The following is a 13243-nucleotide window of genomic DNA, read 5'->3' on the forward strand; positions in this document are numbered from 1 at the left end:
ATCGCAGCAGATCGCTGTTTGGAGTCTGACGACCATCATTGTTAAGGAAGAAAAGAAAGACAGACGTTGATATAGAGACCGAAAACAGAAAAAGCAAAAAAGAGCGATCTCTTCGCGAACCATGGGTGACGGAGCATGTCCGCATACTATTAGTCTACCCGACTGTGTAGTGTAGTATTGTATCCGTACCATAGTCCCCCCCGATCCGCGTAGCTAAGCTTAACTTCTGCTTTAGTGTTTACTTTGGAGTCTGAGAGCGTGTAGTCGAAAAAGCAATTATCTCCTTAGCTATTATCCCTATCAATAAGAATGTCTCTAGAATATTCCATTCCAGTCCTTTGGGACTCATGAACAGCCGGTCAGTAGCTTGCTTTTCTGAGCTGGTCACCTGACCGCGCGTGTCCGTGTCTGCATCTTAGCCTTGGACGCTCCGTAGACGCGACGAGATAACCCCCAACACAGTAATCTGTCGCTCAACTGCTTCACCATATCCATATCCCAGTGAAGCGATAGAGTAGAATCAAAATGCCATCCCCAACACCCTCCCCCTCCATCTGGAGCCGGAAACGCGACCTGGTCTACCTCATCTTCTTCGTCATCCACATCCCAACCATCTTCAGTAAGTGAAGCCACACTCAATACATATAGAAATACAGCTAATGCAATCAGTGGTCGACGCCGTCCCCCTCCTCCCGACCGCCCTCCAAACAGACCTCGCGCGCCAAATCCGCGCCTTCTACGTCTCCTCCTACAACGACAAGTTCTTCGCCGAGCCCCCTCCCCCCTGGTTCACCGCGTTCATCGCAATGGAGCTCTTCTACCACGCCCCGCTGAGTCTGTGGGCCATCCCCGCTTTGATCCGCGATAACGCTATGGTTCCGGTGCATCTGCTTGCGTTCGGCGTGCAGGCGTTCGTGACGAGTTTGGCGTGTCTGGTGCAGGTGTGGAGTTGGGAGGATCGTACGGTTGCGCAGAAGAGGAGTATTACGTTGCTTTATGGGCCTTATGTTGCGTTAGGTTGGTATCCTATCTTACTCTGGTCGTGGTTTGGGGATTTTGAATGGGCGGCTGACGTGTGTCTAGGGGCGTTTATGGCGCTGGATATGGTCTTTAGACTCAGGGGGAGGTTGTTGGGGAAGAGGAAGCTGGCGTAGGCTGGCGTAGACTTTGGTGGATGGTGTGCTGCATAGCGGATTGTTTATGATTTGTTACCATTTGATACCCTATGAAGCTAGTTGGAATGTTTGGTGCGGTTGTTTATGAACTCGCTGGAAATACTGGTCTTGCGAGATGATAATTGACAGATTGTGTCGAACAGCTACAGATTGCGTTCGCGGGTAAGATGTGTATTCACTGCAGCAACATTCCTGACCTCTATCTTACAAGCTGCCACAACATGACAGGACATCTCATCGATCGATTGTCCAAGTCTAGAACACTACCAAGGTATGTGCCACAGGCATGCAAGGCATGGACCTCTCTAAAGTAGTTGCAGAGGTCTAGACGACCAAGGCCGGCCTGGCCGAGGAAGTTCCGTTTTGCGATTGCTCAAGATAACGGTCTAGTCGGATGATCCCAGTATAGATGCAAGTATGTCGCGTCCAAAGTGGCCTGCGGGTGATATCACATGTCAAATCAAAAAACCAATCGCTCCATCGAGGTCCCCATTGGCTGCATCCAATGCTCGGACGGCCTCCTCCCGAGTAAATCCGAGCTCGGTGATTTTCGCAATCGAGTCCTGCGGCCAACGGGACGACGGCGCCGGGCGGATGTTGATCCTAGGTGTCGACGATGACGGAGCAGCCGCTGATGTGCCGGGTCCGCTGGCCTGGTGTGTGACCGCACCGGTTCGAGCGCCGACTTCGGCGCCGTCGGCACCCTTGACGATGGGTTCGTCCTCGAAACCTTCCTGCAGCTCCTTGGGGATATCGGCCTCGCCGAGGAACGGCACGGCTTCATCCTGAATGACCAGGGCACCCTTCTTCAGGTCAATGCAAGCCTGATGTCGCTTCAACATATCCAACCCAAGGAGTAGATCGATGTGCTTTCCTTCCATCACGGTGAAGGAGCAGGGCAAAAACATGCTTCCAATCTTGATCTGCGCAGAGTGTACCCGTCCCAGAATGGTCGCCGTTCCCACACCCTTTGCAATTCCCCCATACCGTCGGTCCACCAGTCGCATTATGTTGCACGCGGTCGCACACTCGGGAGACATGATAGTGACTTGCGCTCCGGAATCGACAAACGCATTGACCTTGTGGCCGTTGACCTCAACAGGGATGTACAGCATGGTCACGCGACCAAATGCTGCGCTCTGGTTAGTCTTTGAGAGCAACCCTCAGATCCGCTGCCACTTACATTCGGGATGATGCTCCATGGCAGTGTGAAGATTTTCGGTCACTGCATTCTGTCGAATGATCTCCTCAATCTCCCTCTGGTTCTCCGGATTGAAAGGATCTGCATTCAGCATGGCAATGCGCGCCTCCTTTTCTGCTTCCATTTGAGCCTCCCGGCGTTGTTGCGCCATCAGGACATCACGGAAGCGCTGCGCGTCGTTGGCAGCATCTGCCAGCTCGGGGTTCTGCCGTCGGACAGCCTCTCGCACGCGAGGGTCACCCAGGATATGTAGCCGGATTGTCTCGGGGTCGGGGGTCATCGGTTGCCGCCGCTGAAGGTTCTGCTGAGCCGCTGCACTGGGGCCGCCTCCGATGCTGCGAGCAGGTGCCTGAGGGCTCCGCATTGTAACATGAACGCCTAGCATGTCGCCTTCCCCAATACCAATCTGCTCCAAAGTCTGCGCATCATTTCCAAGTAGTTGGTTGTTATATACAAGGCGCTGATTATTTGTGGGTATGGATGTTTCGCTCTCAACGATAGCCTTGAGAAGCTCGACCGTCATATCCCCGCCGACTTCGAGGGAGATGATGTCAGAGTCGGCCTGGTCCGGTCGAATAACGCTGACAGTGATGCGCCTGAGAGTAGAAGGGAGTTGTCAGTAACAGATGATGCAAGGCACGCCGGGGTTCAGATTCAGCCCGACCGACTCACATTGTGATGGAAGTCGTGCGGTGCGGGGAAAGCTTCTTAGCTTGATCGCGAGTCCAGCCAGATAATGATACGGCTTAGTTCTTCAGGTCGTCTCTATAATGAGGCGCAATGTACAAGGCGAGAATGTCAGGTAGTGTAGCGGAAGAGAGAATCAAAAAGAGTTTCTAAAAAAGGTGTTCATACAGGGACAAACGGAGGATGATGAGAGGGGCGGCACAAAGAAGAAGGAGGGTAAGAGAGGGGAAAAGGTGAAGAGATGAAGGAAGAAGAAAGCAGGAGGACGGTTATAGGAGGTGACTACCAAGGTAGCTCGCAAGCAGGAGAGAAACGCAATGGATGATTTGATGAGGGATATGAGGGTGTGGGAGAGAAACAAAAGCGTTGCGCTTCTGGTGATGTGCAGCTGATGGCGGAGGTCAATTCCCGGCAGCCCGCCCGATTAGGTATTTCGTATTATCTATCAGGCCCTCTTGACAGGCAGCCATCCTGTGTCATCATCGCCTGTTCCCTCCTCTCTTCCATTTTCTTTCTACTTCTACGCAAATCACCCCGGTTCTATTCGGATTATTCATCCCTCTTCAGCTAGGGTGTTGATATATAATCACGTCTGTTGTTATAACCAGTGTACTACATGCAAGGGCGGTTGGTCCCGGCACCGTCCCTGCGACGCCGACTAGGGCCTCATTGATGGCCATTGAGCTTTGAATCAGGGATGGACTACCCTGTATCTACATGCAACAATTATATCAAGCTCTTTTTTCATCAATCCCAATGAGATGATCGCGGCGGATATTTGTGCCGTGCGCCTCTGATGCGACCGCAGGCTAAAGCCTCATACAGTCGACACCTGCCTTTCCAGATGGTGCAACGTACCTGGTTTTATCCTGGACTGATGCCACGAGGACAGCGTTTTCTGACATCATCAGCCGCGCACAAGGTACATCTCGCAATTCTTGGTGATTTCCACCAAGTCACAGGAGTCCCGCGACGATTAAACACCAGAATGTCAGGAACCGATGCGACTTGTCTGTGTCATCAGCTATCAAATAACTATCGACAGAACGATTATGAAGGCGTTCGTTATCTGGCTTTTGACCTCGGAGTAATCGCCGATATTATTGATCGTCCTTGGCATACATTGGAAGGTCAAGTCTGTCCCTCCCTGGGACATTAGTTTCGTTGCGTTGCCTGACCCCACCTGAGAAACACAGGGGATGCTTCGTGAGCTATGGAAATGTGTTTCCAAACATGTGGGGAGCAGTTTCCAATATAGTACTTTTGGACAGGGTCGTGTACTTTACCAGGCTAGGAGGACACGTCGCTGCAGCTAGATTCTAGGGCGTTTGACGCTGAGAAGATTGGTGGATCCTAATCCCAGATCATAGTGGCCTTCAATATGAGCCGGGCCAATAATGTACACGCTCACACCTCGTACGGCAATAGATAGGGGCTTTTGAATAATTAAGAGCTGAGCAGAAGTACTGGCGGCTTCTATGAACATGACTTACCAGCCAGTATAACATTGCGTCAGGATGCCACATGCTATTATTGAACCGTAACAAGCGAACTGGCACATACATCCATTTTCGGGACGGCGCGCTCAAAGCCATTAGAAACAGCCCTGTCAAACTTCTACATTAACGAGTCCTATCCCAGACGCATGGCTGATGATACCTGTGGGACGCCCTCGTCCTCTTCCACTTTAGCGCGCAATGATATGCCGCTGGCTTCGCAGAGATTCCCGCCCACTGCATCAATCAGGTAGGAAGCTTTGGTTGTCTGCGCACTCGCGTCACCTTGATGGGATCACCTTGGATTCTGCTGCATGCGGGTCGAAGACCGGATACTGGGCCCCCGCCTCTCCCTTGCAATCGTGACAGATATTGGGAAGATAACGGACGTCGTCGCTGGGTTGTCAATCGGGATCCTCCAGTGCTGCCTGGCGCAACATCAAGAATTGTAATGCATTCCCACACGAGTCGTAGGGGCAATGTGGCTGGCGCCGATGCATCGCGCAACAGAATGTACGGGTCTGCGGCGATGACCACGTCACCCTGAACCACCTCTCCGTCCCCGAGAGTTAGGGTGGCATGGTCGGGATCAATATCAACGACTTTGCTAGAGGTCTGCAGCTTAGCGGGACTGCCAGAACCTGGCGCCAGCACAGCAACCAGGAGAGCTTCATGGAGACCAGCGCGGTGTACAAGAAGACTTTTCTGAGGTTATGGCTGTCAGCGTCGCTGGCCACCAGTGTCGCCACATGTTCGCGAGCTGCTTCACTGAAATAATAAGTCAAAAAGCCTTGCCGCCTAGTGGGCGTTTGCGAAGCTGTCAAGTCTTTAGCCTTGGCCGTTGCTTCAACTGGCTGATGTTGAGCACGAAGCATTTCTGTTTCGACCGCCTCGACCTTGGTTACATCTATCCCCAGCCGTAAAAGGACACTGTTGACATTTGGAGATATGTGAATGGCGGACCCAATATCTGAAACTCAAAGCGGCTTCGCTCGAGCAACTATGGTTCTGTGAACTTTGTCACGCTTTGGAGCTCACATATGATTGAAGTTGACCTCACGAATGAGGAGCTGATGGCTAACCGAGAAGACTAGTCGATCGACGGACCCTAAGAATCACTTCCGCGATGATATCTACTACTCGTCCAAGGAATACATACGTCCCGATATCTGTGTTATTCTCTGCACCTGCGGGGTTATGTGGAGGGCTACACACAGGCAAGCAGCGAGCTCAAGTACTTGCGATTCATCCCTGGTCGACAGGATCTCCATTCTACTACAAGGCAGAGGTCGAGACCCAGCGCAGCTTCCTCGATGCCTTCACCAAGACGAGGATCGCGTTGGCTGCAGCAGCGGAACGGCGCCCAAGGTGGACGTGATGGTCCGCAAGGGCGAAGTCGGATCCGAAAACACCTAAGCAGAGAAACAGTTCCTTGGTGATCACTTCAAGACGTCAAGAATTGTGGCAAGCAGTACAGTATCCGCGTATGCTGCTTTGTTTCGAGATGGTTGGCGCCCTCAAATCCGTGATTGTTTTGGTCTTTGGACTCATTTCCATGTTCCTCCACAGGTCGCTGGAAGAACTGCAGCTGTTCGCCGGTAAGGAGGACAAGAACGAAGCCTGACGGGTGCACCAGAGCGTGCTCGCGTGGATCAGCATTATTAACTGGAGTCTTTGTTCTGAGAGTCTGCTACGCCAGTCTCGCGTTTTGGTCCTACCGTGTTGTATGAAGAGCCAAGGATTCTCGAGCGGTTGTCGGCAGTCCGCTTTCCGACCCGCACTCTGAGGCTGACCAGCGGTCTATCTGGATGGCCAAGAAATGACCAACCTGCGCAAGCTCGTCTCGTCCAGCTTTGCAGACCCCTTTTGGTGCCGCTGTCATCGAGGATCCAGGTCAGATCATGGATGTAGTTCGAGCGCTTCCGCGAGGCGACTCTGACCAGGATAATGTCCTCCCATTGGTCCAGAGTCTTTGTCGGTTAATGTGCGATCTTGGCAATGTAGCGTGATTTAAGGAGTATGTCTCCGCATGACATCGGTGTTGACTTATTTTGAGGCATTTATATTTTGTTTTGGCAGTTTGTGGCACGAGACATGTATGTATACGAGATACCCAAGTGTACAACAAGGTCAAATGATTAGTTTTGCTTTTTCCCTTTTCCAGCATCCCACTCGGATGGGAAATGAATCTGAATTGGTGACCTGACCTCGGGTGTGACAGTGCGACGGGCTGGATGCCCTTGGGCCGGGACTAAGTACTTGGCGTATCCCAGCGTGAGCAGCGATTCGGCCATCCACCAGAAAAAATTTTCGATTTTCATTTTAGTTTTAGTTTTTGATCCGCTTATCTGATTGATAACCCCACTACTGATAGAAGGAATTTTTCAAGTCTTTTTGGGTTATCTGATCGAACCGATGCAACATTTTGTTGCTGGATGTGACCGAGACAACAATCATGGTGGACAGGACTTTCCGCATGCGGACGGCCTCACAACGATCATCCATCATCCATCATCCACCATCAACGTCTCTCCTCTTGAAACCTCTAACTTTGTCCATTTCTTGACGTCTGTCGGCTTCACTTTCCTTCCTTCCGCAATTTTCTCATCAGATAAGATGAATATTGCCGACTAAAAGTCGCCAAGACATTGGCACCAGGGCTCGCCAAACTCTAATAGGCGGCCCTCTTCCTGGCACCAGGGTTCTTAAAGGCAGGCCTTGACCCGCCTGACCAGTTCTTTTTCGATTTTTCGTGCCCCTATACCGGTGACGATCTGCAAATGAACATGGCGATGCACGACTCCCCTGAGAAAAATGCCCCTGATGCTGTTGAATCGCGTGTCCAGACTGACCTCCCCGTTGAACGATTTGGAGGCATCGATAGTCCCGGTGTGAGGCGGATCGAGGTGATCTCATCGCAGTTCAATCTGGCCCATCGCATTGTCTTCTTCTTCGGTGTCTTCCTTATCGCCTATGTCTATGGTTTGGATGGAACAATTCGGTATACTTATCAGGTATTTTGTCTTGCGGATGCGTCTTGAAGCCTGTATACATGTCATCTAACGTTCCTAGCCTCTGGCGACTGCCGAATATCAGTCACACAGTCTGCTGGCGACGGTCAATGTTCTACGTTCGGTAATTGCTGCTGCTGCTCAGGTATACCAGCCCTTCTGCCTTGATCTTCCTGTCTTCCCACGCTAATTGGAACAGCCCACCGCGGCTAAAATTGCAGATGTCTTTGGGAGAGTGGAGCTCATCCTGTTGTCGATTGTTTTTTATACTGTAGGTACGATCGTCGAGGCAGCGTCCAACCGCTTGTACGAGTTCTGTGCCGGTGCCGTGCTTTACCAGGTATTTCGCCTTGATAACCAGCGATGAAACTGCCGCTGACCGGGAAATTCAAGATCGGATATACTTCAATTATCCTGTTGGTGGAGGTTCTGGTCGCCGACGTGACATCCACGCGGTCTCGGCTGCTCTTCTCGTATATTCCCGCATTGCCGTTCATTGTACGCTATCCGTCCCCGTTTCAGTGGGAAAATGCTCACAATGGCAGATTAATACCTGGATCAGCGGTAACGTCACCTCCGCCGTCCTGGGAGTCACGTCGTGGAAATGGGGTATCGGAATGTTCGCCATCATCTACCCCGTCTGCACCATTCCATTGCTCGCTGTCCTCTTCGTGGGCCACTTCAAGGCTAGCCGAGCCAACCCCCAGGCCTATAGGTTCTCCCTCTTGGACCAGGGAGTTGGTCGATTTTTCATCGACCTGTTCTGGTACTTGGATGTGGTTGGCATTCTGCTCCTGATTGCCCTCCTGGCTCTGATCCTCGTTCCGTTCACGATTGCCGGAGGCGCCGTGACGCAGTGGAAGACCGCCAAAGTCATTGCTCCTCTTGTCATTGGAGTGCTCTGCGTTCCAGCCTTCATAATGTGGGAGCGGTGGTGTCCACACCCGATGGTTCCTTTCAAGGTAGAGTCTCTCCTACCTGGTGTACGGAATCCGCTGACTAGGTCCAGTTGTTGAAAGATCGAGCGGTTTGGGGTGCGCTGGGAATTGCTGTCATGCTCAATACCGGTATGTATACCAAGGAACACATCGCAGGCCGTTGCTAACATAGACTAGCCTGGACCCTGCAAGGTGATTACCTCTACACCGTTCTCATTGTGAGCTTCGATGAGAGTACAATGAGCGCCACGCGCATTACCTCGCTCTACAGGTCTGTCCTCCTTTCAGCCAGTATTGGGCCTGACTGACATGCGTAGCTTCGTCTCTGTGATAACAGGAACTATTCTCGGAGCGATCGTCGTGTATGTGAGACGCCTCAAGCCGTTCATTGTCGCGGGTACCTTGCTCTTCATGGCAGCCTTTGGTATCCTCATCCGATTCCGGGGAGGCGCAGACGGCACCAATCATGCAGGAATCATCGGGGGTCAGATCCTTCTTGGTTTTGGTAAGTGAGCTCTCATTCATGTAAGAAACCGCCCACTGACTTGTCCAGCCGGTGGTTTGTTCCCTTACCCAGCTCAAGCCAGCATTCAAGCCGCCTCCAAGCATAAGTGTAAGTCTGGCGTCCCCAGGAGCTTTCGCAATGCTAACCACCACAGACCTTGCCGTCATCACCGGCATCTACCTCGCCACGTACAACGTCGGCAGCGCCCTCGGAAACACCATCTCCGGCGCCATCTGGACTCAGGTCCTGCCCGGCGAGCTGGAGAATCGGCTTGGCAACGCGACACTGGCCGCAGAAGTCTATGGCAATCCCTTCGCCTTCGCCCAAGCAAACCCCGTCGGCACGCCGGACCGGGACGCCGTCGTTTTGGCCTACAAGCATGCGCAGAGATTGCTGTGTATCACGGGTATCTGTCTGACTGTGCCCCTGATTGCCTTCTCGCTCTGTATCCGCAACCCTCGTCTGACGAAGGAACAGACCTTGAAGGAGGCAGAGGAGAGTGATGATAACTGAGGGGGTCGGCTGAGTGAATGATTATAGACAATTTCCATAGGGAGTCTTAGACAATGACTCAATGAGTCTGTGAATAATTTTGATGGTAGGCAAACGACAATTATCCTTGCTCAATGAATTGAAAGATTCTTTGATGATGGGTATTCACTGGTCTCCGTCAGGGATAAATACCCAACGCCCACTTCTAGCTTCCCAACCATCCGCCATCTCTTCTTGTCATTTAGATATTCTCCTCAATATATGCTTTCTGTTATATTTATGCCTCTCTTTTGATCGTATTCGCCATCAGAGCATACCCATCTTCTGAGTATAACGCGTATGCAAATTTGCAGCCGCTCTCTAAGACAGCCTACACACGAAGCATGAAGTTGTGCGATTTCGGGCGACTGTCAAAGAAATTCGAATTCGAATTTCTCACATCTGATAAGGACACACCCCTGAAGTCCGCCAAATTTGCATACAACTTCCTGACCGAGCGCGTAACCATCAAGAAAACCTATGATTAATATGCCTCTGATGGATTGATTCCACGTGCCTCTCCCCTGACTATCGGAATAACTGGGCAAAAAGACCAGATGCAGGCTACGCGCAGGAGTCGACAGACAGCTCGACCGCTGTCCTCGAAGATCTATTGCGTTCCCTACTTGAAGAACAGAATGATGAAGCTGAAGCATATCAAAGCCCATGCACAACGCCTTGGCTTGGAGATGTCGAATCTAACTCTACGGAAGAATGGCCGCAGGTGAGTTCGGACTTTCAGTATATACTTATGCGAAGAGTATGGTTTCTGACAGATACAAGATACGAATGCGCATCTTTCATCAATCATCCATACCTACCGCGCAATCAATGACTATATCCGATAATTTGTGGTGTCCCCAGGCAGGACACAAAAGCTACAGGTGAACTGAACTGAACACTGCGCTCTGGTACAAGGCGCGATCGATTGAACGACTGGCTGATCAGCGTCTATATCATACACCCCGACAGGAGTGACGAATGGACCGGTCCGCTCAAGGACATTCGAAGGCTTCCATCACGTCTGAGATGTTCAGTATACGCATGATCAGCGAATGATGACCCGTAATATTGGTGAGTCAGCCACGCGAGGGGGCGTAATGTGAGAATGTAGGAGCTAACCTGAGATCTTAGGTCTCGCCGGTCAAAAAACAATCGCTGGAAAGTGCAAAGGAACTGTGAGACATGGATTGTAGAATCCGCAAATGAATGGCCTACGGCCACAAAGTCGGCAAAAATCCAGATAAGTCGGCTACTTATCAAGTCAAGGTGCTCACTAGGACAATTCGGGGAGATCTTCGGTTGATGTTGATACCGACCCTGGTCTCTGCAAAGATGAGGTTATCGACATGGCACTACGCAACCTACGTAAGAGTATCCATAATATTCCTACGGCTGCATACAACTGACAATATACTAGTCGACACGTTCAACAAATATGAAGGGGCATTGGAGAGATCCCCTAGTGATGAGCCAGCCATGCGGTACCGCTTGGACACGATCATTATTTTTACATAAAGCAAACTCATCGACAATGGCATGGAATCTGAAGACTGGCCGCTTGTTCACCTCGTCTAGTTCCCATCGTCGCCGAGGCGCAACAAAACCGACTTCCGTCCTCTAAAACATAATGGGACTTGTCTACTACCCGTACAGTGGCGAGACGAAGAAGAACGAGTCGTCTTATCGGAACCCAACTCAGGGCGACGACCACAAACCATGACCTGGATTGTAATTTCTCGAGAGACTGTCCGCTGAAACCGATGGCTTGATGGTTCACTCTGAGATAGTATCCATATCGGATATCGTCTCCTATCCAGCCTGGATGAGAGCTTCTTGGAGGGTCTTGACAAATCAGGTTCTGCTTCTGTGAACAATTTGTTCTCCCACGGGAATATTCCTGGAGAAGACAGCCTTGATGATATTGCCCTGAAGGAGGCAAGGGAATATGATTTTCATGCACCTCTGGTTATCAACAAAGTCAAGCACGCGGAAAAAAGAAGAACTGGCCCTTCGACTTCGGCGCAAAAAGAGCAATCAGACCAGAAAGTCCACACTGAAAAGGAACACCGGAGTCTTGTCGACATCACGTCTGATATAAGAAGGTTTGCCCTGGAGGACAGGATGTGGGTCGCACCTATCTACCAAGGTGAATCCTTGCTGGTAAGACACCATGTCGACACTGCTAAGATAGAGCCAAAGACCAAGCCGATTGTGAATTCTGTTCAGCAGTCCGCCGTCATTCGGTATCGAAGTGGAAAATCCCTGCAATCAATGTGCGAAATCCGGCACTTTCAAAAAGTGTATCGTGGGGCCCGAATACGATTCGTCAGGCACTACTCGTGCGTTCTTCCAAGGATCGTGTGCGAACTGCCTATGGAATGGCAAGTCGGCGAAGTGTGACTATTACCTTAGTCGCACTCAGGGTTGGAACTCCGACGATGACGTGTAAGTTTCTACCCCATCGATTCTCTTTCTTCCTGGCTTATTCGTGTAGTACGATCCTTCAGGCTGGCGGATTGTTGCAGGCTCTGGGCAGTGGTCGCGTGCTCAAAGATATTCCCCCCAAGGTCGAAGAAATCGCAGACGACACGGTTGAAAAACAGTCGACAGCATCGGGAACTATGCGTACGCCTCGCAAGACCACCGCTCCGGCCACTGAGACGTTCTCCGAAGCAGATCCGAGTGGCTCGTGTGAAGATGACTTGCTCATGTTCCTCACCTCAGCCACAAGACCTGGTTAATGAATGTTCCGTGAGTGGCCTCGCTGGCCAAGGAAGACTTCGAGGCATATCTCTGCTGGAAATTCCGAAAAGCCAACAAGGATCAAGACCCGAGTGACCAGGCTTGCATACAAAGCCGCGGTTGACAAGAAAATATCAGAATCCACACTCGCCGTCTGTGGACTAGAGTCAGCAATACAAAAGCTTGCACCCACGCCAGCCTCGTGCCAAGTGTTAGCGTTGGATACACCACCGTCCTTGCGGTGTTGTGGCCCTTGTCAATTTCATCTGCTTCGTCAACTTCCTCTGCTTCGACGTGTTCGTCTGCTTTGTGAGGTTTGCTTTATCATGTTCTTCTTGTTGATCAAGGTATGTTCTTCCTCCTCCTACGTCACCTAATTGCACTCATCCTCCATCAGGCATTCGGGATGGCCCGTCCTGTTGAGAGGTACAATCACAATCTGTCCTCTATTCTCCAGCGATTCAGCCTCAGTCGCCGCCCTTCGCTCGCTTCGACCAACAGCATTGCTGTTGGTCAAGCGATGCTGCTGCGCACCCTACTCCTTGCTCTGCTGAACTGTGCCTGCCACGCCGATGATTACCGCACCTTCATAGCAGCTCGGTTAGAGAGACTGGCTCTTATAAACTAGGTAAGCCGCCGCATTCATGAAGGCAATGCAATGGCTCTATTTACAGCCTTTGGATTGCCGCAAACTGCGGGCATCAGTCATCTTGCCACGGAGACCTTTCATAACAGCCTTCTTGTTCTCCGCGAAGGAGCACTCCAAGACCGCCAACGCGCTGGGAGGCCTCCTTGATCCTGCTTCGGGCTAGAGAATCTGTGGTTCTGGCTAATCGTGAGTATTTCTTTCCTATTAGGCGGTTGTCTAGCTCTCTTGCTAACACCAATGTCTACTGTCCTAGGAATGTTGCGTGCTCCCCTGGCTCGCGCGTGATCTGTTAGCTTTTAACTGTT

General features: G+C 51.3%; 5 protein-coding genes across 5 annotated transcripts, besides 2 other annotated features; 3 read left to right on the top strand and 2 right to left on the bottom strand.

The window, feature by feature from the left end:
- Window positions 1–525: 525 nt before the first annotated feature.
- Window positions 526–1154, top strand: NFIA_027280 (EXPERA domain-containing protein; the record flags this gene model as incomplete). Its single annotated transcript, XM_001261550.1, has 2 exons — window positions 526–619; window positions 670–1154. 2 exons carry the CDS (start codon window positions 526–528, stop codon window positions 1152–1154), a joined length of 579 nt encoding a protein of 192 aa, XP_001261551.1.
- Window positions 1155–1630: 476 nt separating this feature from the next.
- Window positions 1631–2899, bottom strand: ddiA (putative DNA damage-inducible v-SNARE binding protein Ddi1; the record flags this gene model as incomplete). Its single annotated transcript, XM_001261551.1, has 2 exons — window positions 1631–2307; window positions 2359–2899. The coding sequence occupies 2 exons, from the start codon at window positions 2897–2899 to the stop codon at window positions 1631–1633; spliced, it is 1218 nt and encodes a 405-aa protein (XP_001261552.1).
- Window positions 1880–2704: a mobile genetic element.
- A 1906-nt stretch (window positions 2900–4805) lies between the features above and the next one.
- Window positions 4806–5434, bottom strand: NFIA_027300 (uncharacterized protein; the record flags this gene model as incomplete). Its single annotated transcript, XM_001261552.1, has 2 exons — window positions 4806–5264; window positions 5297–5434. The coding sequence occupies 2 exons, from the start codon at window positions 5432–5434 to the stop codon at window positions 4806–4808; spliced, it is 597 nt and encodes a 198-aa protein (XP_001261553.1).
- Window positions 5435–7345: 1911 nt separating this feature from the next.
- sit1 (putative siderochrome-iron transporter Sit1) lies at window positions 7346–9526 on the top strand (the record flags this gene model as incomplete). The annotated part of the gene is made up of 10 exons (XM_001261553.1): window positions 7346–7573; window positions 7632–7715; window positions 7770–7910; window positions 7964–8068; window positions 8116–8532; window positions 8580–8637; window positions 8686–8779; window positions 8826–9013; window positions 9062–9121; window positions 9168–9526. The coding sequence occupies 10 exons, from the start codon at window positions 7346–7348 to the stop codon at window positions 9524–9526; spliced, it is 1734 nt and encodes a 577-aa protein (XP_001261554.1).
- Window positions 9527–11668: 2142 nt separating this feature from the next.
- On the top strand, window positions 11669–12288 carry NFIA_027320 (uncharacterized protein; the record flags this gene model as incomplete). Its single annotated transcript, XM_001261554.1, has 3 exons — window positions 11669–11707; window positions 11847–11992; window positions 12042–12288. 3 exons carry the CDS (start codon window positions 11669–11671, stop codon window positions 12286–12288), a joined length of 432 nt encoding a protein of 143 aa, XP_001261555.1.
- A 256-nt stretch (window positions 12289–12544) lies between these two features.
- Window positions 12545–12580: a microsatellite.
- Window positions 12581–13243: the final 663 nt, after the last annotated feature.

Source organism: Aspergillus fischeri, genomic scaffold, assembly GCF_000149645.3.
Source record: "Aspergillus fischeri NRRL 181 1099437636263 genomic scaffold, whole genome shotgun sequence".
Taxonomy (NCBI): Eukaryota; Fungi; Ascomycota; class Eurotiomycetes; order Eurotiales; family Aspergillaceae; genus Aspergillus; species Aspergillus fischeri.